This window comes from Rhinoraja longicauda, chromosome 4 (genome assembly GCF_053455715.1).
Source record: "Rhinoraja longicauda isolate Sanriku21f chromosome 4, sRhiLon1.1, whole genome shotgun sequence".
Lineage (NCBI taxonomy): Eukaryota > Metazoa > Chordata > Chondrichthyes > Rajiformes > Arhynchobatidae > Rhinoraja > Rhinoraja longicauda.
In genome coordinates, this window is record NC_135956.1 from 11818213 (window position 1) to 11845797 (window position 27585).

The window sequence follows — 27585 nt, forward strand, 5'->3', positions numbered from 1 at the left end:
CAGAGTTGTGAATTTGTGGAATTCTCTGCCACAGAAATATATATATATATATATATATATTCCTTTATTCGTCCCACACCGGGGAAATTTACAGTTACAGCAGCAAAGTGGATAGCAAGAGATCATTCATTATAAATAAAAGATACATAAATTGTCATCAGTTTTCTGTGTGTTCTTAGCTGTTATTGTTGACTCGTCTGCTGGGAGCAGTGTTGGTTGTGCAGTCTCACAGCAGTGGGAAGGAAGGACCTCCTATATCTCACCTTCATGCAATTGGGGTGAAGGAGTCTGTCACTGAAGGAGCTACAGTGCAGTGACAGTGTCCTGCATGGGGTGGGAGTCGTTGTCCAGCAGCGATGTTAACTTTGCCATCATCCTCCTCTCTCCCACCACCTGCACTGAGTCGACGGGGCAACCTAGGACAGAGATGGCCTTCCTGACCAGCTTGTCGAGTCTCTTCCCTTCCGCCGCTGAGATGCTGCTGCTCCAGCAGACCACTCCATAGAAAATGGCTGAAAGCAGTGGAGGCCAATTCACTGGATGAAAGAGAGTTAGATGCAGCTCTTGGTGCTAGTGGAATCAAGGGGTATAAGGAGAAGGCAGGCCCTAGACCAGCGTTTCTCAACCGGGGTTTCACCGGAACGCTAGGGTTCTGCTTGACGTCGCTAGGGGTTCCGAGAGAAATAGTGGTAAATAGGCTAATCATATGCTCTTTGGTTGGTTAATAAACTTTTGACTCGAACATTTTTCATTGCTGCATGCCTGGAAGCTGCTGGACTGCCATGTTAGAGAGCTAGATCAAATTACTGTGAGTAGCATTTCATTTTGCTCGATTGGACCACTCACTTGTAACTTCACCTAAAATTTCAATAAATCTCTCCTCAGCTCTCGCCACGGTAAATATCAACATCTGTCTGATAGTCTATCCTTCAACTTTTCATCTCTGAATAAAGTCGAAAACTTTTTCAGGCCCCAGTACAGTAGCTGCCTTGGACTTAGAACTACACTCAGCTACATTATGTTCTGGTAGGCAGTACAACTAATGATGCATTTTATTGACTTTTTGTATAACCAAGCTGTTTCTTGGCTGTATTATGAATATGCCCAATCGATATAAAATAATACGTACGTGATGTTTGGTATCCCAATGACAAAGCATAACCGTCTGTCAATATGATACATTATTCATCTATATACTAAAACACTCGTTTGTTTGTTCCTGAACTACAGCCAAAACGGTGCACGATAGCGCAACAATTTTAGGCCCACCTTACTCACCGTCGTCCCTTGGTGCTAGTGGAAGAAGTTTCATTGAAATTGGTGTTATATTTTTTTAAGTTATTCACATTTTAATGTTTAAATCTATCTCCTAGGGAGGGAGTGGAAGGGGGGAGGAGGGATAAGGTGGGTTGAGGGGGATGGAGTGGGGGGAGGGGAGGGGGGTGGAGGGGGTGTGGAGGGAGGGGGAGGGGGTATGGAGGGAGGGGGTGTGGAGGGAGGGGGAGGGGGAGATGGGAGGGCGGGGGAGAGGGGAGATGGGAGGGGGAGGAGAGGGTGCTGCACCAATGCAGGAGAGGATTGGGCCCAACGGGTCCACTTGGTCTAGTGAGTTTTATATATGGTGCCAGGCTCCATCTTGCAATCCTCCATATTTGTATTGTTTTGTGCGTTCTGTTAAAATGTTCGACAACAGCGGCAGTTCCCCCCCCCCCCCTCGGTAAATACACGTAGCAAAACATGAACGGAATAGAAATAAATATCTGACTGAGGCATTCTGATATCGTCAGGTCGGTGTAGGTTGGACGAAGCTGAAAGACCACACCATACAAATTCGAGATTTTTATTCAGTATGTTGTTCTGGCCCAGCTTCTATGACAGGGCCACCACATATATATTTGTTCTTGTAAAAAGAAAGAGATTAATAAAGATATATAATAATTTTTATGTACGGGTTCCCTGAGACATGAAAATTATTTCAAGGGTTTCGCAAAGGTAAAGAGGTTGAGAAACGCTGCCCTAGACCCTAGTCTAGGGCCGGAGGGCTTCAGAATAAAACAACATACCTTTAGAATCAAGTCAAGTCAAGTCAAATTTATTTGTCACATACACATACACGATGTGCAGTGAAATGAAAGTGGCAATGCCTGCGGGTTGTGCACAAAAAGAATTACAGTTACAGCATATAAATAAAGTTATTAAGTTACTATTAGTGTCGACAAAAATTTAGTCTCTGGGGTTATAAAAGTTGACAGTCCTGATGGCCTGTGGGAAGAAGCTCCGTCTCATCCTCTCCGTTTTCACAGCGTGACAGCGGAGGCGTTTGCCTGATCGTAGCATCTGGAACAGTCCGTTACTGGGGTGGCAGGGGTCCCTCATGATCTTGCTTGCTCTGGATCTGCACCTCCTGATGTATAGGTCCTGCAGGGGGACGAGTTTAGTTCCCATGGTGCGTTCTGCCGAATGCACTACTCTCTGCAGGGCCATCCTGTCCTGGGCAGAGCTGTTCCCAAACCAGACTGTAATGTTGCCGGACAGGATGCTCTCTACAGCCCCAGAGTAGAAGCAATGAAGGATCCTCAGAGACACTCTGAATTTCCTCAGTTGTCTAAGGTGGTAAAGGCGCTGCTTAGCCTTACCCACCAGTGCGGCAATGTGAGTTGCCCACGTCAGATCCTCTGCGATGCGGACTCCCAAGTATTTAAAATTGCTCACCCTATCCACAATAGACCCATTTATCTCCAGTGGCGTGTACGTCCTTGGATGTTTAGCCCTTCTGAAGTCCACAATCAGCTCCTTTGTTTTAGTGACATTCAAGAGGAGGCTATTGTCCTGACACCAGAGTGCCAGATCAGCCACCTCCTCCCGGTAGGCCTTCTCATCGTTGTTGGAGATCCGGCCCACCACCACAGTGTCATCAGCAAACTTGATGATGGAGTTTGAGCTGAACCTGGCCCCACAGTCATGTGTGTACAGGGAGTACAGTAGGGGGCTAAGGACGCAGCCCTGGGGGGATCCTATGTTCAGGGTGAGGGAGCTAGATGTGTGTTCCCCCATCCTGACCACTTGGGGCCTGGCAGTGAGAAAGTCCAGGACCCAGGCACACAGAGGGGTGCTAAGCCCCAGTTCCAGCAGCTTCTCAACCAGTCTGCTGGGGACTATTGTGTTGAATGCTGAACTAAAGTCAATGAACAGCATCCTCACATAGCCCCCCTGGCTGTCCAGATGAGAGAGAGCGGTGTGTAGAACCTGGGAGACCGCATCATCCGTGGACCTGTTCGGACGGTATGCGAACTGTAGTGGGTCCATGTTGCGAGGAAGGAGGGCGCAGATGTGCTTCTTGACTAGCCTCGCAAAGCATTTCATGACAACCGAGGTGAGGGCCACCGGTCGGTAGTCATTTAAACACGCTGGAGAGGCATTCTTTGGCACTGGTACAATGATGGATCTTTTGAAGCATGCAGGGACCACGGACTTTGCCAAGGAGAGGTTGAATATTGTGGTGAGCACTGGAGCAAGCTGAGTAGCACAAGACTTTAGTACTCGCCCAGATATACCATCTGGGCCTCCAGCTTTCCTCGTGTTCACACGCGTCAGAGCCCACCTCACCTCACCTCATGCTCGGACACCGAGAATGTGTGCACATCCCCGGCGGTGGATCCCCCTCCAGCCTCGCTAGCCAGCGCCCCTTCGGTGCTGGCTAGAATGGAGAAGAGGGGGAATTTATTTAGTCAGAGAATGGTGAATCTGTGGAATCATGCCACAGACAGCTGTGGAAGCCATCAATGGATATTTTTAAGACAGATTCTTGATTAGTACAGGTGTCAAAGGTTATGGGGAGAAGGCAGGAGAATGGGGGTGATTGGGAAAGATAGATCACTCGATGGGTCAAACGGCCTAATTCTGCTCCCATGACTTATGGAAGGCAGGCACGGGTTACTGATTGAGGATGATCACAATGTATAGCAGTGCTGGCTCGAAAGGCCGAATGGCCTCCTCCTGCACCTATTTTCTTACTCTATATAAGCCAAATCTGATTATGCTTATGATTTTTATCGTTTATCACCCGATTAGATGGTTTTCTGATGCCCCAAGTTTTTGCAGCACAACGTGAGTAGTTGTGTTCATTTGGTCACGTGTGAAATGTATGAATTAAAAGCAGAGTAACCGTTTTTTATATTTATTGTTTCTTTTTTTATTGTTTATATTTTGTGTTTAAGCTTTCCATTGAAATACTTAATAATGAATAGAACTTAAAATCATGAAATAAAAATCTAGTTTACTCACCTAATTTATCGATGTCTCATTCTGTAGTTTGGACTTTGAACTTTTTTCTTTTTTGTAAATGGCACCAAAATATAGCAACTTGTGCATGGGTAAGCTGTACAAAAAGAATTTCACTGTGCAGTGCATACGTGACAACAAAGAACCATTGAAGACAGCCAAAAGATGCTGGTTTCAAAGGCAAGGAAGTAAGAAAGTTTCATTAGTAAATTCCAAGCTTTGATGGGTTAAAGAATATTCACCAATGTACGGTAATCAATTATCAGGGAGTATTATTAGGCCAGAATTAAAAGAAGGCAGATATCCTTAAGGGTTCCAGGAGGTTATGAAGATAAGGAGCAAAGCGGTCGCAAATTGATTTGCAAACAAGGATAAGATTCGAAAAATAGAAGTGTTGCTTACTGGGATGCCAGTTCAGTTTAGTGAATAAACAGGAATTGTTGTGAGGAAAGTCACAAACAGAAGAGGGTTGGATCATTTTCTGTTGATGGAGGGACTGAGTAGCATTATCAAGCATTAGAAAAACAAAGACACTGATGAGTGTGTCAACAGCAGACGAGATGAGGGGGCAAAAAGATTGACATTTCGATGGAGGTAGAAATGGCCGATCTTGGTAGTGGAGCAGATGTGGTCAAATGTTCATTTCAGTCAAATTAGGGAATACAATTGCAAGCATGAATGCATATGTAAAACTAGTACAATAGATTGCAGCTCAGGTAAAATTCCAAAACAATTTACTTACTGGAAGTAATTTATGACATTTTTTACAACTGATGGAATATCTGCCTTTGTTTGGGATTAATTGGTAACCAGGTAGGCATATGCACGACATACCTAAACAAAAAGATGATAAATTATTTTTGAGCAAAACCAAAGTGCCAAGTACAAATCAAACATTCATTACAGCTGCTGGGATCCAGTTTATATCAGGTGTACTTCAATAATTCCATCCATAATTGAAGTACAGTGCACAATACAATCCAGTGTCTGTTTTAAAGTTACATATTTTCTTGATATTTTAATTTTATTATCTTGATTTTGAAGTATTGAAAGATTTAGAGGTACATGAACCAAATTGCAGGCAAATGGCAATAACCTAGAAGGGGCACCTTGGTCAGCATGGACTTGTTCGGCTGAAGGACCTGTTTTCATGCTGAAGTTCCCAGAGGGCCACCGCTTACAGAGGATAGCCACTGAGCTGGTACCCTGTGGCCGAAGGTGCAGGGGTAGCTGCCAAACTGGTCCCCCCCAGATAGGACCCGGTGGACCGTGGCCTGTAGATGGGAGCCCACCAAGCCGGCCCCTGCTCGTGGGACCCGGCAGACTGCGGCCTAGAAGGGGGAGCTCGTTGAGTCATCTCGTCCCCGAAGACTAGAAACCGGGGGGACGGATGCGACCAGTGAGGCCGGTGGGAGAGGAGAAGGAACCGGGGGGGGGGGGGGGGGGGGTCTGGTCTACTGCGCCCTCAAGGCCAGTTGCAGTAGGTGCCCCGGGGAACAAAGGTGGATGGGTGAGGAGAGGGACGTCGGTTTGCTGGTCAATCCAGGCGTCCATGGAAGGCGATGGCTGGAGGGCAGCACTCATAACTAGAGCGCAGACTGGACTTTGAGAATGGTGCCTAAACATAGCGCCCCTTGCATGCGAGGTCAATGGACTATTTCTGTACACTTGCTAATCAGGGATATGCTCGGGTATGGCAATGCTCTACTGGACTGTTTGTAAGAACTCTCTTGAGTAGTGAATTTCAAAGACTCATTACCTTTCAGGAGAAATTTCTTCTCAACTCTATCCTGAATGGCTGACTCTATATCATGAGACTATTACCCCTAGATTTTCTCAATCAAGACTGTAAGAATTATGTATGTTTCAATGCGGACACCTACACTTGTGAAAGTGCGGGTCTAATCTCTCTTCATAGGACAAACCCACCATCTCGTAAATTAACCTGCTGAACCTTCACTGCACTCTTTCTATCACATATAATTTCTAGCCTTGCCAGTGACCTTCAAAATGAACAAATTGTAATTTACCTGTTGACCTTTTCAGCCCTTTCCTTGTTATCTTCACTGGATCTAGGTTTAGCATCACCCTGATTTTTAAAAACCAAGAAAAAAAGACACAATTTGCTGGAGTAACTCAGCAGGTCAGGCAGCATCTCTGGAGAACATGGATAGGTGATGTTTCGGATCAGGACCATTCTTCATGAACCAGGGTTGTAAGCAGTAGGAAAGAACTGCAGATGCTAGTTTAAGTCGAAGTTAGACACAAAATACTGGAGTAACTCAGCGGGATAGGCAGCATTTCTGGAGAGATGGAATATGTAGTCGTTTCAGGTCGAGACCATTCTTCGGACTGATGTCAGGGGAGTGGGTGGTACAGATATAAAATGTAGTTGGAGACAGTATGGCTAGCGGGATAACTGGGAAGGGGAGGGGATGGAGAGAGAGGAAAAGCAAGGAATACTTGAAGTTAGAGAAGTCAATGTTCATAGCGCTGGGATGTAAGCTATCCAAGCAAATATGAGGTGCTGTTCCTCCAATCTGCACTGGGCCTCACTCTGACAATGGAGGAAGCCCAGGACAGAAAGGTCAGATTGGGAATGGGAGCGGGAGTTAAAGTGCTGAGCAACCGGGAGATCAGGTAGGTTTAGGCAAACTGAGCAGAGGTGTTCAGTGAAATGATCGCCGGACCTGCGCTTGGTCTTCACAATATACAGGAGTCGACACCTGGAACAACGGATACAGAGGTGTGAGTGAACCTCTTCCTCACCTGAAAAGACTGTTGGGGTCCTTGAACAGAGTCGAGGGGGGAGGTAAAGGGACAGATGTTGCATCTCCTGCGGTGGCAGGGGAAAGTACCTGGGGAGGGGGTGGTTTGGGTGGGAAGGGACGAGTTGACCAGGGAATTGTGGAGGTAACGGTCTCTACGGAAAACAGAAAGGGGTGGAGATGGGAAGATGAGGCTAGTAGTGGGATCTGGAGAACATGTACAGATGACGTTTTGGGTGAGGTCCCTTCTTCAGACTGCACGACGATTTGAAGGAAGAAATGTTGCCTATCCAGGTGTCAGAGGTCATGGGGAGGAGAAGAGGGATAGATCAGCCATGATTGTATGGCGGAGACTTGTTGGGCTGAATGGCCTAATTCTGCTCCTATCACTTATGATGTTATGCATGTTCTCCAGAGATGCTACCTGACTCACTGAGTTACTCCATCACACTGTGTATGTTAAACAGCATGTGCAATTCCTTGTCCCTGCACTTCAGTGTATATAATCATGAGAATAGATCGGGTAGACGCAGTCTCTTGCCCAGAGTAGTAATCGAGGACCAGAGGACATAGATTTAAGGTGAAGGATAAAAGATTTAATAGGAATCCGAGGGGTAACTTTTTCACACAAAGGGTGGTTTGTGTATGGAACAAGCTGCTTGAGGAGGTAGTTGAGGCAGGGACTATTAACGTTTAAGAAGCAAATAGACAGGTACATGGAAAGAACACGTTTGGAGGGATATGGGCCAAACGCAGGCATGTGGGACTTATGTACATGGGACATGTTGGTCGGTGAGGGCAAGTTGGGCTGAAGGGCCCATTTCGATGCTGTATGACTCTTCCTTCTCTCCAGAGATGCTGCCTGACCCGTTGAGTTACTCCTGCATTTTGTGTGCATCAACCTGCATCTGCAGGCTGGAGATGGGTCTCGACCAGATCGAAGCGTCACCTATTCCTTTTCTACAGAGATGCTGCCTGACCCGCTGAGTAACTCCAGCAATTTTGTGTGCCTGTCATCGGTGTAAACCAACATCTGCAGTTCCTTCTCACACTTTTCCTCCTTCTTAAACACGGGTACTTGGATAGGCCAGGTTTGGTGGGATATGGACCAAACGCGGGCAGGTGGGACTAGTGTAGCTGGGACAATGTTGGCCGGTGTGGGCAAGTTGGGCCTGTTTCCACACTATATGTATATCTCTCTCTCTCTCTCTCTCTCTCTCTGTGACCCTTTTCTGTCTCTGTTTTCTACTGCACAACCACCAACAGCTGGGCTACCTCGTGCAGGTTTTGCTCGCGTGGGTACTGGTTGCAAAAAAGGTTATTTAGATTTTTATGTGGGCAAGTTTGGTGAGATGATCCTGTTTGTCTGCAGTTTGTTCACTTCAACCCACCGTCGTCGCTGGCATGCTGGTGATGGCCGCAGGGCACGCAGATCATTTGCGAGATACTGAACCACTGCATTTTGGTGCAGTTCTCCACCGACTCGAAAGGGAGCGATAAGCCGTCTGAGGGCGAGGGCTGCTGGATCAGCGCCAGGAACAAGCAGAGGACGCGGGTCGCCGTCGCCATTCCCCTCCCCCTTCTTCTCCCTCCCTCCAACCGTCCGCAGGTCCCGGCAGCACCGCCTTCCCCGACCCCTTAGCCTCCTTTTTAAAAATCAAAAACATCATCAGTCCCATCACGTCCTCACAGCTTCTGAACCAGCGTCGACGGTAACACATGAAAAACGAGTCAAGCGATTTTTAAGTGCCGGCTGCGCTCGTTTTTTTAAAGAAAAAGACACCGTTTGCTGGAGTTGAAGCGCGGAGCTGCAGGACCTTCCCCGGGACAGAGAGGCGCCGTCGTGTCGCCAGTCGCGCTGTGAAGGCAACGAGGTACGATTTGTGCTTCATTTTCTCCCTCTTGTTTAGCTTTAACCCGTCGGATTTACTTTCCTCATGGCAGAGCCGGGTGGAATGTGAGAGTAAACGGTGGCGAGGAGGAGGGGAGGGAGGGAGGCCTCGGTAACAGCTGTTGTTGAAGGGGCCTAGGCCCTAGCGACGGCGGAGGCCGGGCCGGGCCGGTTATTTGTTGCAGCCACAATGATCGTCTCTTTGCTCGCTTGTCCGATGCCCCCAACCACTGCTTTCCACATAAACCAGTGACGGACACACCGGGCCAGGACCTTTTATTATTAAAACGTCGTCCATATGGCAGTGCGTTGTGACCAACCTCACCCACCCCCCTCCCCTTCTGATCCTTCCCCTTTACAATTGTAAGAAGCCCACTGCGTATGTCACTGTTATATGTTCCACTGTCACCTCATATCTACCTAAAAACGTATGAATTTGAGTGGAAAGATTTAAAAATAGCCCGATTGACATTTTGAGTGAAGAGGCAAATGTGAGAAGTATCAGAATCACCTGCCGCTATTTAAATAGTTGCCACGGTGGTTTCCCTTGTGGTTTGTACAACCAAATGTGAACTCTAGTTATGTTCAAAGGAAGAGAAATTAATACATTGTGTTTGGATCTTTTGCCAATTTGTTTTCTGATAACAGAAAGGAACTCAAAACAAAACTCTTGACGGGTTTTAGGGGTTATGGGGAGAAGGCAGGAGAATGGGGTTTGGAGGGAGAGATAGATCAGCCTTGATTGAATGGTGGAGTAGACTTGATGGGCCGAATAGCCTAATTCTATTCCTATCACTTATTACCTAAAAAGGGGGATGTAATCGTTTGGGAATAAATTTACTGTGCAAATTTTCAAATGTCAGTAAAGCTCTGGAAGTTCTATAAGAAAATAACTGCAGATGCTGGTACAAATCGATTTATTCACAAAATGCTGGAATAACTCAGCAAGTCAGGCAGCATCTCGGGAGAGAAGGAATGGGTGGTATTTGTTATTTGTTGCCCATTCCTTCTCTCCTGAGATGCTGCCTGACCTGAGTTACTCCAGCATTTTGTGAATCAATCAAAAAGCCCTGGAAGTTCATTCTGAGGCTTTTGGTCAATTTTGGAAGGTTTGGTATCAAATTTTTATTTTGGGAACATGAGGCTGTTTATGTCAATGGCTTCTGTATCAAAAGGTGATTGCGAAGAATTTTGTATCTGATCTCTGACATTTCCTACATTTTTATGTTGATTTTGTTTTGTTTTCAAGTGACTCAGGCACTAGTGATATTGACCAAAAAACAAACTGCTCGAGGAACTCAGCAGGTCACGTAACATCTGTGGAGGGAAATGGACTGACAACATTTCTGGTTTGGCCTGTTCTTAAGTCTGATGGAGCAGAAGGGAGATAGCTAGTTTAAAAAAGGTGAGGGAAAGGGTGGGGCAAGAGCTAGCAAGTGACACTTGGATCCAGATAAAGGGGGGGGGGGGGGGGGTTAGTTGTCATATGATTCAGATGGGCAAAGGAGGGTGGAGATGATAACTAAGGATGATAAATGCAGAAGATAAAAAGATGCAAATGGTGGAAGATGGGTAGTGAAACATGGAACCAGAGGGAGGATTGATGGGTAGAGCGTAATGAGGAGGAGGGAGCAGGTGACCCAAAGTAGGGATGGGGTGGGTGACGGGAGCAGGGAAAGGGGAACTGAAGGTGCATGTGGGGGTGGATAGGATTGGGTGGATGAGAAGGGGGTGTTTATCTGAAATTTTAGAATTTAACTAGACCAAGATAGATCGATCGATCGATAGATAGATAGATAGATAGATAGATAGAGAGATAGAGAAGATAGAGTAGATAGATATAGAAGATAGATAGATATAGAAGATAGATAGATATAGAAGATAGATAGATAGATAGATGTTCATGCTGTTAGATTGCAACCTACCCAAGCAGAATATGAGGTTTGTTCTTCCAGTTTGTATGTGGCCTGACTGGCGTGGAGGAGGCTGAGAACAGACAGGTTGGTGTGGGAAGGGGAATTAAAATGGCAACCAACTAGGAGGTCCTGATGCCCTTGGCAGACAAAGTGCAGGTGTTCAGAGAAGCAATTACCTAATCTACACTTGGTCTAATCGATGTAGAGACAGAGAGAGAGTTGTCCACGGAACACAGAGAATGGTGGGGTGGGGGGAAGGGGGAAGAAGTAATTGGTGGTGGGATCGCATTGAAGTTGACAGAAATGTCGGAGAATGATGTGTTGGATGCAGGCAGAAGCTTGTGTGGTGAAAGACGAGGGCCAGGGAAATGCTATCTGTGTTCTGGAGTATGAGGGTGGTACTGCAGGAAATGCAGGTGAGGGAGGACTCCATCCACAATTGTGAGGGGAGCCACATTTCTTGAAAAAAGGGGACATCTCAGAAATTGCGACCGAGAAATCAAGAAACAGGGAAGAGTTGTCATAAAATAGTCTGAATTTGAGGGGTGGGTGGAAGTTAATGGTGAAGTTGAAATCAAGTTCTGAACGGTGCAAGAGACAGGCCCAATATAATTGTCTAAATGTAGCGGGGAAAGTTGGGGAGGGGTTCTAGGGCACATTTGGAAGAGTGTTCAATGTAGTCAACAAAAAGACTGGCATAACTGGGGCCTATGCAAGTGCCCATGAAGGTTGCCGGTATGTGGAGACTTTCTGCGGCTGGTCCCAGAGGACAGGATCTATCTACCATCATCCAATATAATCACCCAGCCTTTTTAAATCTCTATTCTACATAAATTTATCACTCTGTGCTTGATTGTGATTGTGTTCATGTGTAATATTGGATAACACACAAACAAAAGCTTTTCAAAGCGATAATAATAAACTTAAACAAGAATGGTTGTATCTTTTGATTTGTGAGAAGAATTAAAAAAAACCTGAGAGTAAGGACAAATTATGCTAGGCAGAAGAGACTATTAATAGACAATAGACAATAATAGACAATAGGTTCAGGAGGAGGCCATTCGGCCCTTCGAGCCAGCACCGCCATTCAATGTGATCATGGCTGATCATTCTCAATCAGTACCCCGTTCCTGCCTTCTCCCCATACCCCTGACTCCGCTATCCTTAAGAGCTCTATCCAGCTCTCGAATGCATTCAGAGAATTGGCCTCCACTGTCTTCTGAGGCAGAGAATTCCACAGATTCACAACTCTCTGACTGAAAAAGTTTTTCCTCATCTCAGTTCTAAATGGCCTACCCTTTATTTTTAAACTGTGGCCCCTTGTTCTGGATTCCCCCAACATTGGGAACATGTTTCCTGCCTCTAACGTGTCCAACCCCTTAATAATCTTATACGTTTCGATAAGATCTCCTCTCATCCTTCTAAATTCCAGTGTATACAAGCCTAGTCGCTCCAGTCTTTCAACATATGATAGTCCCGCCATTCCGGGAATTAACCTAGTAAACCTACGCTGCACGCCCTCAATAGCAAGAATATTGCGGCATGGCAGCGCAGCGGTAGAGTTGCTGCTTTACAGCGAATGCAGCGCCGGAGACTCGGGTTCGATCCTGACTATGGGTGCTGTACTGTAAGGAGTTTGTACGTTCTCCCCGTGACCTGCGTGGGTTTTCTCCGAGATCTTCGGTTTCCTCCCACACTCCAAAGACGTGCAGGTATGTAGGTTAATTTGACTGGGTAAATGTAAAAATTGTCCCTAGTGTGTGTAGGATAGTGTTAATGTACGGGGATCGCTGGGCGGCGCGGACTTGGTGGGCCGAAAAGGCCTGTTTCCGCGCTGTATATATATGATATGATATGATATCCTTCCTCAAATTTGGAGACCAAAACTGCACATAGTACTCCAGGTGCGGTCTCACTAGGGCCCAGTATGGAACTGATTTGGTCTTTGCACTAGGAAGAAATGGAGGATCCCGAGGTATTCCTGATGGGGAATGGAAATGTAATGGGACTGGACGACTGTGGTAAAGGAAAAGTAGTGAAGGGCAAGGAATTAGAAATTGTTGAAGTGGTGGAAGAAGTGCGAGATGTAGATGGGAAGTGACTTGAAAGGAAGCATCAAGATGTAGTCGAGGCATGAGGAAATGAATTAAGTGGGACAAGAGCAGGCCAGGGAAGTCCTGTTTGTGGATTTTGGGTAGGAGATAGAAACAGGCAGTGCGGGATTGGAGTACTATCAGTTTTGAGGCTGAAGGGAAGAATACTGGAAGTGATAAGATATTCTGTCTGGGAGATGCTGATCTGGTGTTTGTTAGTGGGGTCATGGTAGATATGAGGAGGTGTATGAAAGCTGACATCAAGCCTGAACAAGGTCGAGGTCAGAGGGTCCAACAGATTGACATTGAAATTATTTTGCAATTCTATTTAAAAAGTTCAAAATTAAATTGGTTTTTAAAATTAATTTCAAAATTTAAATTGGTTTTGATGTTAAAATGAGAACACATGGAATTTACTTGTTTAAAAGTTGCTGATTTATGAAAGTTTTGTCAGTTCAACTGGTTGAAATTCTTAGTTTGAAAATCTCAATGTCAACTTGATTCCAGATCTGATTGTCATGGTTTGACAATGTTCAATTATTTTCTTGCAGTCTATAAAGTTGACTTTAACACGCTTGTCTGGGTTCTTCTGTTTCTCAAAGGCAACTCCTGTTTGTAGGTAAGTGTTTTGCAGGTGGGGATTGATCTTAAAATGCCATCCTAATTTCGTGAACACTTAAAAATGTGTTATTGTTACATAAACTTTATAGTGACATTTTTAATTTACATTTTGTGTTTCATCAATGCAATAAGACAATTTTGGGACAGAAGTAAAATGGAGCTCTTTTAATTCTATTCCATTTTTCCCTCTAATTCTTTAAGTAGAATTTCCTGTATATTAGAAAAATAACTAATGTTTGTCAGCAAGACTTTGAATCTATTCTTTGAATATTTGAATTCTCATTTATTACAGGTCGTTTCAATGTAATGTAGGATTCTGCTTGAAGTGCATTCTGGATTTTTATTTTTGCAATTGTGCAAGAAATTTAAATTAACCTTGAAATTGATATTAAAATTTGTGTTTAACTTTGACATCCTTTTTCTGTCATTTTGATATCTGTTTAGAAGCATATATATTCATACCACCTAATTTATTCAAACCACCTAATTCCAGTGCTACTAATGCCAGGTGGTGGGTCCATTTATTGCGGGTCAGAAAAGTACACAATTCAGAGCTTGCAAATGTCATCTTCCCATTCAAAATATTTTGGAATAAAAATAATTATTGAAAAGCATAATCTTAAAAATTCTCAACGTAAGTTCTGTAAGAGAATCGATGTGTTGTCATTTGAACTTGCCTAGGAATTACACAAAATCCATTCTATATTCACAAAACATTTCCTGTAAAAAGCCTGAGGATCATCTACACAATCTAACAAGTTATTTCTCTAGATGGATTAAAAGTTGAGTTCGGGAATATTTCATTGCCTGGAATTATTAAAGGAAGCATGAAAATGGAAACTTTTGGTTGTGGAATTTTTTTTACTGCTTCATGGTATTGTTTTGCATCAGAATTTTACTTGACTCACCAGGTGTAATCAAACTAGGCTACTGTTTTATTTGAGGAGAGTAGTATTGCTCCCACTGCTAGCACAATGTTAATTGATAAGAATGGGAGAAAAAAATATGATCCACTTGCCCAAGGAGAAGTATGGTAATTTTATTTTTGTCTGATCTTATTTTAATTTTAAATCATAGGTCCTTTTCATATTGGAGAAAGACGAATGGAGTAGACTGGATTTGGTTAGGTGTTTTCTTTGAGTATAAAAGTTATTAATGTGTTTTGACATTAATTACACTATGAATTGCATTCCATGGTGATACTCGTGAATTACAGTACCTAGCTTTTTTTAAACATTAAATCGAATTGCAGCTGTTCTTCAGGCCTGGTGGTGTACTGGAGTTATAGGGGTCATTGTCACAATTTTCAGATACAACTGTACTTTTGGTGATGGTTAATGAGTTGGAGTTCTTGAATTTTTGAAGTGATACTTCATGTTTTTATAAATATTGTGCAGAGTAAGAAGAATTTGCTTCATTCTTTGAGCATATCTGACTTATTTATATTGTTTATTGAAGTATCCAGAAACTTTTGAAGTAATTTGATGTCATGCTGTGTGCCTTTCTTGCCTGCAGGTGACTTTTTCTATTGATCAAGCTCGGCATGGCTGTGGTCATCCGCTTGCAGGGGCTCCCAGTTTCTGCAGGAACCTTGGATATTCGTCACTTCTTCTCTAGATTAACCATTCCTGATGGAGGGGTTCATATTATTGGTGGTGAACTGGGAGAGGCATTCATTGTATTTGCTACGGACGAAGATGCTCGGCTTGCTTTGATGAGGTCGGGAGAAATTCTCAAAGGGAACAGAGTAAAGCTGACGCTAAGTAGCAGAAATGAAATGCAGAATATAATTGAAATGAGCCGTAAGCGATATCCACGCAGCAATGAGATGTCCAATTCCGGACGGCTGGGATCGAACAATATTGATACAAGTGGGTTAGATAACATATCTTCTACACTAGCTGCAAACCTGGTTTCAGCTATGCAGCAAGGAATCAGCAGGGGTGCATTTCATCCCAGTGATATTGGAAATTCCAATATAGACAACTACAGCTCGCGCATGGATCCCATGATGAGTGGTAACATGTCCCCAGTGGCATTATCTCCACAGAATATTCCACTTGGAGCTGCTCATTCTATGTCTGCTTTTTTTGGAATGACGTCCAGAGCAATGGGTAATAGTTCAGATAACTTTAATGGCTCTGGTACAGTGGATCTCTCTGCTGATTCAGCTTACAATCAAATGCGAGAACCAAGAACATCTTTTAATTCTGATAATGTTTACTTGCGTCTGAATGGCATGCCCTATTCTACAACAGAGCAGCACGTAAGAGACTTCTTCCGTGGTTTACAAATTGATGACATTCGTCTCGTGAAGGATTATTGGGGTATGAATACTGGTGAGGGTTTTGTTCGATTTTCCAGTGCTTGGGATGCAGCAGAAGGATTAAAATATCACAAAAAGTACATGGGCCTAAGATTTATACGGGTTGTTCGAGCTACGGAGTTTGAATGGCTTGCTGAGATGGAAGATAGCCAGCCTGATAAAAACCAAGGTCGCTCCCCTCCTCAAGAAGAGAACTATTTCCACTCCAGAAGACGATCAAGATCACCACGCAGGCGCAGATCAAGATCGCGTTCTCCTTATGATGAAGATTATTATGTGCAGCTGAAAAATATGCCCTATGGTGTCTCAAAAAGAGATGTACAAAGTTTCTTTAATGAGCTGAACATTGCAGACGATCAGATTTATTTTATATATGATATTTCTGGTAAAAGTACGAAGGAGGGCTTTGTGAAGTTTAAAAATGCTGTTGAGCATCGTAAAGCTCTCAGGTATCATAAAGTGTGCATTAAAAACCGTGCAGTTTATGTTTATCCCATTGCCAAAAATGCCATGTTAGAGTTGATAGACAATATTAAGCAAAAAGCAAGAGATAAGTCAGAGTATAAAATTGAAAATAAATGGTACCAGGCAAGACACGAAACTCATTCCTCAATGAGGTTGTATCTTTATATCCGTAACCTTCCTTTCGATGTCTCCAAATCTGATATTCGTAAATTCTTCAAAGGTTTTGGTGTGTCTGATTATTGGATCCAATTACTTGTTGATAGTAATGGCATTGGATTAGGGGAGGCTGTGGTCAAGTTCAAGACTGAGGATGAAGTAGTAAGGGCTGAGTGCTTCGATGGTAAAAAGCTTGGTGGAAGAGAAATTTTGCTAAAGCCAATTTCATCGCGAGAGATGCTTGAACTTGGTGTCAGTTCTGTGCATGAAAAAACCAAAGGTCAGAAGGAACGTGACTATGTTGGTTGTTATAGCAGTGGTGGTGATCACTCATTGTCTATTGATATGCATGAATCAGCGGAACCTTCCAGCAGTTTGGGTTCTGTACCCTCCATGCAAAGATCAAGATACAGCCAAGAAGAAGGATCTCATGGACGGTTTGACACCGGAAATGGGAATTTTGGAGGCTACACTGGAGGAGGATACAATTCAGGCTATCAAGGAAAGATGGGAATGTCCAGTGCAAAGGCTGTTGTGAAGGCCTTTAACCTTCCTTTCAAAATCTCGGTTGATGAAATATTGGATTTCTTCTATGGCTATCGTGTTATTCCAGATTCTGTCACCGTACAGTACAATGACAAGGGTTTACCAGCTGGAGATGCTGTTATTGCGTTTGAAACAGTTGATGAAGCAATGGCTGCTGTCCGGGAACTGAATGAGAAGCCAATAGGAAAAAGGAATGTCAAACTAAGTTTGATTTGAGAACAGTGAACCTGCCTTTTGGTTTTTAATGAACAAATTCTTGCCTCTGAAATAAAACGCAGATGCTATCTGGCCACTGGTCCCACTGAATGAATAACTTAATTGAGTTGCTATCATTTGTGACTTTCAGGCAACATGATTCATGTTGAAATTGGTCTTTGTTTTAAGTGTTATCAGAAAATAGTTGGCTCTGGTTTACTACTTTGAGGTATATTATATTTTGTCTTGACTCGATTGATATAGTTTACAAGATTATATTCTAATGTTGTTTGGTTCCTTTGATTTGATGGGGTTTGAAAGTTAAATGCTGTTGTGTATAGATGGTTTGGAAGTAAACATGAGCATGCAGAAATTCTGCATAAATTTTATTTTTCACTGTAAAAGGATGATTGAGTGAAATCTTTTAAACGACTCCATCCTGAATAATATTGTGTAATTTTTGTTTTAAAACCTTTTTATTTTGTTTTAACTGCTTACCCCAATTTTATTTGAGATGGACAGTGGGCCTGAGGTGGATGTGCTGACCAAATGTTGCTTTACACATGACACACACAAGGATGTGTGATTCAATAAATGACTTGAAAGCATACAAGCAATGTGTCAATCTACAAAATCCAGCCAGGGTCAACTGGTATGAAAATCGCCCATTAGATTACAGGAAAATTAGTTCATCCAAAAGCACAAAAAAAAATTTGAAGACTCTATTCCCTCACTCCCGTCCTTATTGTGAAGGAATATATAAATGACAAAGAAATATTGAATAAGATGTGCTTATTAGTCAAATCTGTGAGTGAATACTTTATTCAATCTCTTGCCAAATGGGGGTATTCACGTAAATGAAAAACGAGTCGCTACATATTTCTATTTGTTTAAAAGCATAGGAAGTTACAAATGTTTGTTAAAGGTTCTGGAGTACGGTAGTGCAGTTCCATGCCTAAAATATTAATTAATTCTTGTTTTGGAGTTATTCCCTCTAATTGTACGGATTTGTACAGCTTAATCCTTGTCAAGAAAGACAGCGGGAATTAAATTTTTGGATTTGTAGGCCTGTAAATTTTAATTAAAAAATCTTGAATATCTTGATGGATTTGTGTTTACTCAAAAATAATCATTGTGTTGTCTCTGGTTAAGGCAGTAATTTATATGGTAAGCGTTTTGCCTCGTGATTTTAATTTTTAATTTTCAAGAATATACTTTATTTTTTGTTGTGAAAATGCCTGTTTTATCTGCCATTCGGCGCTTTTTTTCTATCAACTTCAGTTCTCACCAAATGGATCAGTTATTATGTGGTGTCAATTTTCTGGTAGGTTTGAATAAAAAGAGTTCTTTTGAATCACCTGGCTGAGATTTCCATCTATCTACTACATGTAAAGTGATTCAACAGGCATTTCCTGTTAGGCTGGAATATCAAGTTCTAAATGGTTTCTATTGGAGTTATGAAGCGCAGCATCACATTAACTCCTAACTATTGTGTTTTTCTAAACATCATCATTGTTTTAAAATCTAGTTCTAAAATTAATGACTTCATCTCTGATTATAATATTTTCACGGCCTACTGGTGATGGTGCAAATGCAGCAAGATAATGTAAAGTATAACTAAAAGTACGACGTTTTCTCAAAACATCTATATATTCGCTCTGCAGGCTAGAGTGAATAACATTCATTTGGAGAGCACGGCTGGAGACATCTGCATGGTTGAGATAAACATCCTGGTTTAACTACATATTACCCTTGGTTGGCCTGTGTTTTTATTTAAAGATGTTACCAGGTAGTTGCATTTACGATTTTCAAACTGTTCCAATTACGAATGGTTCTCAGGCACAAAACCTTGTCATAACCTAGGGCGGACCTGGTTTCTTTTGCAATTACACTTTCCGATGAGGTTGGCATTTATTTCTGATCTCAAATTGTCTTTTGAAAAGATGGAGGAGAACTATCTAGTAAATGCCTGCAATAAGATTTTCTTGCACAAATGTCAGTAGGCTCCTGATTTGGCTAGTAAATGCTTTGTGCTAAAATCAGCATGATGGAGGAGAAACTGGAGTTGTTCTCCGTTTCTAATTTGTGGAAATTGATATTGTTGGTATCTTTATCGGCTGTGTGTATTCTGTATTTTGGACTCACTGCGATGCACGTGTTGATGTTTGAGATGGCAAAGGTTTGCTGATCAGGTAGATTGGATCTTGTCCGACCTTGAGTGCTGTTGCATCTTTAACCATCTGCACAAGAGGACAGTTTACCAACACTCTTCTGACTTCTGCTTTGCTGCTAACTATTGCTGGTGACCTTTTCCTCCAGTTACAGCATTTATACGACTTCCAATTGAATTTTTGGTGACCCAAGGATGGTAGAGGAATCATCGACATTGAAGCCATTGAATGTGAACAAGGTAGTTGAGATATTGTTGGAAATAATTATGCCTGACATTTTTATGTTACTAGTATCGTCTTGGCAACCCAAGCCTGGATATTATCCACATCTTTATGCACATTGGCATAAACCACTTCATGCTCTGAGGAATTGAAAAGAACAACTTGTCCAGTTGCAAACGAACATCTTAACTTCTCATCTTTTCATGATGAGGGACAATCAGTAATAAAGCATATGCTTTTGGCTGGGGTTTTGCCTTGACCATCTCCTGCAGCATTGTCTCAATATTGTGACGTTTGTCCATGCACAACCTCTTTCCTTTATGCAAGGTATGAGGCCAGCCAATGTAGAGGATTTTTCTGATCCCGTTGCATTCACTTCAAGGCAGAACGCGTGGACTTTGGCGTCAGAAATTATATCATCAAGTGAAGTCAATCACTCCAATTTTGCTTCAGAGATTTTGTTCTTACATTTGTATTTTTGACTGAAGTCCGAACGTGGTTTCACTCTTGGTTATCTTGGCAAACTCCAAATTGTTGTTGGTGGATTGGTGTTGCCTGTTTCAATCTCTTATTAAATAGGAGTAAACCAATGTGATTTCTATGTTAAATACAGCCAGCTTTTGTGGTGAGATGTAAGGAATGTTTTTAGTCAAAGGTGGTGTTGTTGCTTTACTGGTGGTGTTGCTTTATTAAACAGATCAGCTAGGAGTTCAGCTGGCTTTGAAGTACAAGTCTTGAATACTTGAGCTGGATTGCTGTTAGGACTTTGGTTGGTGAACTAATGAAAGTCAAGAATGATCATGGTTGGCATTTGTGGTGGATAATGTTGCTGTTGGCTTCTTTGAGGTGTGACTGGATATCCACTTGAGGTATATTTCTGATGGATGTTACAAATACTTCAGTAACCTTTTTGACTGTATTATGGTCATGCATGTTAACAATACCTCGTCACTTCATTAATCTGTACATGTGTCCACTGCATCATTCCTAGATTGGCAGGAATGCAGAGCTTTGACCCAGTCTATAGAAATTGCTTGGTTGAGACTATGGCATGTTGTTTAACTTCCATGCATGTAGTCCTCCTGTAGCTTCACTTCGGTATTTTATTTTCGGGTTTGCCTGAAGTTGTTTTCGGCTATGTTCTATATTCTTGATTGAAAGGTGGTCAAACCTGGCTTGCTGGGCAGCACAATGAAATTTATCAAATCTGAGCCAATTCAGTTGGTGGTTTTCATGGGAAGAAGTCTATGTTCTTACCAAACTAAAAGCTGATTTTTTTTTTCAGGATATGGTTCTGTGTGCACAATCCAATGATTTATATTTTAATGTATTTTTCAGGCACCATCTATATTGATTATTATTTATGTTCTATAAATTTGCTAACAAATTGACTTTCCAGGAGCACAAAGGTTTTTTTAAAAGGTACATTTCATTTAGGTAAGTTTCATTTATTTTAGGTGGAAACCACGGCCGTCTGGGACTTGCCTCCACATTTTATGGTTTGTAGAAAATAATTGACATGTTGTGACCCCCTCTACTTTCCCCAACTCTTCTTCCAACACTTAGCACACATGGCATTTAAAAAAAAATGATAGCTTTAGCTTATATCAAACGTACTTAAATATCTCAATCAAATATTAAAAAGCAAAATTAAAAATGGAACTTTGAAGTATATTTTTGTATAGAATCTAAATTCAATTTAAAAAAAAAGCATCTTCAATTCATTCCGTAATGGAGATGCTAGTGTGTAAAATCTAAGCTAGAATGGTGAGACAAGGAATTGCATGCATATGCTGGAATTTTGAGTAAAACACACAACTATTGAATTCCAGTACGTTGTATTTTAAAGTGGATCAGCTTCTGAAGGTAGATTTCCTAGTGTAAGTGCTAGAGAGTTGCTCCAACTTAACATTCCGCCAGTGACTGACACGTGGCATCCGTTATATAGCTCATTTGAGGATAAGTGTGGTCGGTATGCTGGGGATTCCAAACTTAATGCCCTTTTCCTACAAACTCTGTGCCAGTGGTTTTAATGTATGTGAAGAATTTTGTACACTCGCTTTTTTTTAGAAGCAAATACATTTTCAAAAGGAATTATATTTTGGACTGTCAAGCCTCTTTCATGTATTTTAAGGTAACTGAATAATGCCCAGTGTCGGCATTTAAGAATACTTTAAATCCACGTAACATGGTCTCAACCTGAAACATCACCCATTCCTTCTTTCCAGGGATGCTGCCTGTCTCGCTGAGTTACTCCAGCATTTTGTGTGTATCTTTGGTTCAAACCAGCATGTGCAGCTTCTTCCTACACATACTTCTTAACATTATTAAGTGACTTAGTGAGATTTGTACAACATGTAAAATATTGCCCAAATTTTTGTTTTGTTAGAATTCATACTGATGAATGGGTTTCAATAAGTACGTATAAATAGGGCATGGTTTTTCTTTATCTCACTTTCTTTAGGTATGTCAGACCTAGAGCATACTTTGGAATAAAATCACCTGTGGGATACAAAAGATTAATTCAAAAGTTGGGTATAAAAGATGAAATCACCTTTTCAATAATTCATATAGTGAGAACTATAAAATAGTTGGGGAAAATCCTTTTCTTGGTAGGAATTACAGCCAACATTTAGCTTATAGAAAATCAAGTTATGTTATATTTGCATGAATTGTGGTTGTCATTTTTCATGGGCCGTGCATCCTAAAGACAAACCATCTTCTGACCCGCAAGCTGCTCTTTGTGAATCTGTTTAACATGTAATGATTTGTGCAGTACCCAATATATGATCACAAAAATAACAGACAATGCGATCACAGATTGAATTGGATGGGAGCAGGTGTGTAATTTTTTTTATTTGCGTCAATGGCCCAATCAATAAGAAAAACTAATTTACAATGGGTAATTGTTTCATATAGAGATGAGTGAACAGAATTACAGTGAAATACAAATGGTAAATGATGGATACATGGGGACAAAAAGACTGCAGATGCTAGAAACGCACCTGGCAACATATGTGGAAAGGGAAATAGTTAATGTTTCAGATCAAAGATATTTATCGTAATAGATAGGGAAATAAAGAAGTTAGTTTTAAATTGCAGAGGTTGTAGGGGTTAGACAAAATGCTGGATTAACTGCAGGTCAGGCAGCATCTCTGGAGAAAAGGAATAGGGGATGTTTTGAGTCGAGACCCTTCATCAGACTGGTTGTAGGGGATAAATTGGATAGAGAGCAAAGTGATTGTGAGAGGGCAAGGTCAGAATAGCCTTGGGGATTAGTGATATACGTTCTATTAAATGGGTTAATGGGGCTGTTGGAGGATGATGGTGCAAAGAGATGAGAGATGCTGCAAATGCTAGGGCTGTGACACATGCTCAGCAGTTCATTCTATATTAAAGAAGAATGAAAAACTGAGCCAATATCACATGGATCACCTGCAGCAGAAACGGTCAATTTGGGTCCAAATAGAGAAAGTGAGTTGTGTGAAGCAGGCAAATTTTATAGTTACCTTATGGAAGATGAGGTGCTGTTCCCCAAGCTTGCATCATGCCGTATGGTATTAGTGCATGAGGCCACATACAGAGGTCATGGTGGGAGTATGAGAGAAAATTAAAAAGGCAAGCAACCAGGAAGGTTAGCATCAACGTTGTGGTCTGAATGCAGGTGGCCCACAAAGTGTTTACCAAATTTATGTTTTGATTTCCTCAAATCTGAGACCATATGCAATATACTCGATTGGATAAAGTGCAAGTGAATTGTTACTTCACCTGGAAGAATTATTTGTGTCTCTGGATGGTGGGAATGTTTATACACAGTATTACAATTCACAAATGTAGTTGTTTTCCTTCATGTATTGTGCAGTAAGATGGATTTGACAGATATATTTCTTTTTTTTCTTTAAAGTTCACAAAGGGATAGTTATAGTTATGTGACCCAGTTCAAGTAAGTAATGTGGGTTGGTGATATGATAAAGGTCAACCGCAATCATGTCTGAACCAACTGATCACATTGCTTAAATCGTATTTTGTTTCTATTTACCATTCTATCATTTAAATGTAAAAGATAAAGGCAACCACCTAACCACCTGAATATATGTCGCTGAATCTGATGCAGGATATAACAAACTTATTTGACTAATAATTTCAATATTAAGGATACAGGATCCCAGGACTGTAGAAAGATTTGCATCAGGAAAAACGTATCCCTCCGTTCAAATATGAGGCAATTAGTTATTGCTTGGCATGTTGTCTGTCATCTGAACATTTTAGGCAGAATTTGTGTGTGGTGCTGTCCCAAGCAAGAAGTCTTTGTAATTTTGAAGTTGATTTGCAATGAGGTAGACGTTCCCAAAATAAATCTGGTTAAAGAAGATCACAAACTTTATAATATGGTTGTTGTTTGACCCAGTAAAATTTGAAGTTCTGCATTCCAGTAAGAAACCTTTGAAATTATGTTCTTGAGCCCATTATATGAAACTGAAATGGAGAATTTGCTGCATGTTTGTGTTCACAATGTGGCCATTGTTCTGTTTCAGGCATCTCTTCTGGATTTTTCTGGATGGATGGTTTACTCTTCCCAAAGGGTGGCAGGGGAATCATGAGGACAGAAGATCCAAACTGTTAATTTTGATTTATCATATTAACCCAGCAGGGTAATCTATTGTTTCACTCCTTGAGTAATATCAGCCCCTTGAAAGAGTTCACATTGTTTACTTTCGTAAAACCAGGAAGACCTTCATTGACCATATTCTTAAAAATCTACAAACTAATTCCACCACTAGAAAACATTAGGAGAGAGGCGCCTCAGATAATTCTGTGGATGGCATTGTGTAAGATAGTCCAGCAAGTAAGTTTTTTCTTGGTTGTAACTTAGTGATTGTTAAATCACTAAGTTACTCTGATTGTGAAAGTGGCAAATTTAGCAAATAGAAAACTTTAAAAGATCAGAATGGCTCACGCGGGGTAGCAGATTTGAGGAGACAATTTAATGTAGCTGGCTGTTGGGCAACACATTGATTTTCTTGTGGGGGGGGGGAAGGGTTAGGCTGTTACAGAAATGGCAGCAAAAAAACGACGAGGTATGAAGCTAAGGACATAATGATTTTTAACTCTTAAAGTGAAATTAAGTCCATTTAAAAAGCCAATTAATATCTTTTGAGTTTTATAAATGGTGCACAATGGAGCAAAGTGTGTAAATATTTCAGTAATTCATGGCTGGAGAAAGCATAGGATGGTGTTATCACTCTATGATTATTGTAGTTTCTAACTATTTCCATTTACTGAGCATAATATTGAACATTGGTTACCATAATCTTATGCATATATCCCTGTTGAATCACAGAATTAAATAAAATGGCAGTGCACTGCCATTATATTTCAGTTCTCTACAGGGAATTGGACATCAAACTGTTTATTGATTATTTGATTGACCCAGATTGACACTTTAGTTCAACTTTCTTTAGTAAATTTTTTTCTGCCTCTCATCATTGTCCTCAAGGACTTTTGATCAGAGGCTGAGAACCATCTGATACTGAAATGAATTAAGCATGCAATTTGTTATTGCTCCAAGCCTTCTGGAGCAGTCCCACACAAAATTATATTGCTTTATCTGATGGTATGCACAAAATATTTGCTGGCTTGCCTATTGTACAAAATGGTTGTCATAGTACACTCAATTCCCAAGAACATATAAATATCAATGGATATTAATAAACTGTTTCAGAAATCTCTGAAATAGGACTGACATCCATAATTTGCATTCATATTAAAGGCAAGGTAAACGTTGAGCAACAGTGAATGCAATTGGTTCCATTCTCTTTCAAGGCGGTAGTGTTTCTAAGTTTGCTGCTCTTCATACAAAAAAGACATTAAAGGTAGGTAGTCAAGTTTTGGCCTTTCTGAAGTTAATGTTTGAACTGGTGATAACACTGATCGAGAAAAGGCACCATGATTGCCACAGTTAAAATTGTGTTTGTAGAAGCCACACATTTGGTTTTACACTATTGCTCTGGAGTGCAAAAATGTTCACCCACATCAGATGAATGTTGTATTGATTAATCTCTTCTGGGATACTGCCAATGCCAGTGAAAATGAATGGAGGGAAAAGTCAGCCGGCACTCCTTAATCAGCTTGTGACCTGCATCTTTTAACTAAATTCCTAAAAATAAATGCACTATGCTTTCTTTAACTTACAAACTGGAACTCACATTCTGTTATTTATGAGAATCCCAGGAAGCAATGATTTGTCATCAAGATGAAAAAGGATTTGTGTATTAATAAACTGGGAAACTGATTAGCTGATGCCACAAATTTTACTACTTGTAATCACAAGACTTTTTAAAGTCTAGAAGGGAAGACACAAACTATTGCAGTTTAAAGTATTTTTAAATTGTGAGTTTTCCTAGCTGGATGAAATGGTTAATAAAAATGGATACTGGAAATCCTGCAATTATATACTGTAGTGTTTGTTTGAATTTATAGGTGAGAACTTTATGCATGTTCTATAGTTTAATATAGTCAAGTCAAGTCAAGTCAATTTTATTTGTATAGCACATTTAAAAACAACCCACGTTGACCAAAGTGCTGCACATCTGATTAGGAAAAAAAAAAGAAACATAGAAGCTTGATTCTGCCAAACCACTGCAAATGATTGAGTGGTGAGGGCCCATTCATGTGGAGGTTTACACCATCTGCAATATTGAATGAATCGTAAAGATGAGTGTTTAGTAACTGCATCTATTCATGAATTTTCGAGAAGGCTCTTAAGATTTTTAAGTGTAAGGGTACTTAAATATCCAATTGACCACTATTTACAAATAAGTAAAATTCAATTTTTATTGCGTAATTTAAATTTTTGTTTGCTGACATGGAATTGATTAAATACTTTTGCAACAAATCCTTTTCTGTTGTCAAAAGTGTCACCCCAAGTTCTACCAAAGAATAATTCAACAAATTCTAAAAACACGAAAAAAAAATACACCCATTCATGGGAAATGTTACATTTGCTTATTTAAATATTGTAGCACTGCAGTTTCTGGCAATCTTAAAAAAATATATACAATTCCTGCAATCTGAATCAGGAAGTATAAGTGGAGAATCACAGTTCACGTTTCATGTCAAGACTTTTCATGGGAACCGGAGGTTAGAAATTGAACACCTATTTTAAATTGCAGAAAATGACGGATGGTCAGAGAATAAGGGGATTACCTACAGAAACAAAGAACTGCAGATGGTGGTTTACACCAAAGATAGATACAGTGCTGGAATAACTCAGCAGGTCAGGCAGCATCTCTGGAGATAAGGATAGGAGACATTTGGGTTGGGACCCTTCAGACTGAAAGTAAGGGGTGGGAGGGGTGGGACAGGACAAATCAGTACTGGCAACAGATGACCACAGGCAGGGTGGTTCCCTGGTAGGCCAATTGTTGGCTAGAGAAGGTGTGATCTCAAGAAGAACACATTGTCTCACCTGTTCAGTACTGCCTTCAACCACTGAAGGTCACCTCACCTTCTGTCTCCTTTCTCTGTTCGTTTACTTATTTACTTATTTATCTATTTATTCATTTCCCTATGTTCTCTAAATCTCTGTAAAGCGTCTTTGAGTATATGAAAAGCGCTATATAAATAAAATGCATTATTATTGTTGCAAAGTGTGGAACTGGTTAAATGAGTAGGGTGGAGGGAGGGGAGTGTTATAGAAAATCCAACGATAAAACCGTTGGGGTTGTAAGCTACATCAGCAAAATATGAGGCGCAGTTCCTCCAATTTGCCCAGACCAGAAATGTCAATATGGGAAGGGGAGTTAAAATGGTTAGCAACCGGGAGACCCCGTAAGCCTCAGCAGATCGAGTGTAAGTGTTCAGCAAAACAGTCGCCGAGTCTACGTTTAATCTCGTCGATGCACAGGAGCCCACATCGGGAGCAGCAGATGCAG

At 41.3% G+C, this 27585-nt stretch overlaps 1 protein-coding gene across 6 annotated transcripts; it reads left to right on the forward strand.

The window, feature by feature from the left end:
• The first annotated feature begins 8531 nt into the window (after positions 1 to 8531).
• On the forward strand, positions 8532 to 26210 carry rbm12bb (RNA binding motif protein 12Bb). 6 transcript variants are annotated; one of them, XR_013547154.1, is made up of 5 exons: positions 8532 to 8923; positions 10190 to 10345; positions 13501 to 13568; positions 21109 to 21150; positions 24187 to 26210. XR_013547154.1 is itself a non-coding variant. In XM_078397186.1 (4 exons), exon 4 carries the CDS (start codon positions 15114 to 15116, stop codon positions 17277 to 17279), a length of 2166 nt encoding a protein of 721 aa, XP_078253312.1. In that variant the 5' UTR covers positions 8553 to 8923; positions 10190 to 10345; positions 13501 to 13568; positions 15086 to 15113; the 3' UTR covers positions 17280 to 19992. The 6 variants fall into 6 exon arrangements, 3 of the variants coding, with proteins under 3 accessions (XP_078253312.1, XP_078253313.1, XP_078253314.1); XR_013547153.1 differs by lacking the exon at positions 21109 to 21150 and having other exon boundaries at positions 8544 to 8923; XR_013547152.1 differs by lacking the exons at positions 21109 to 21150; positions 24187 to 26210 and adding an exon at positions 13863 to 15077 and having other exon boundaries at positions 8544 to 8923.
• Positions 26211 to 27585: the final 1375 nt, after the last annotated feature.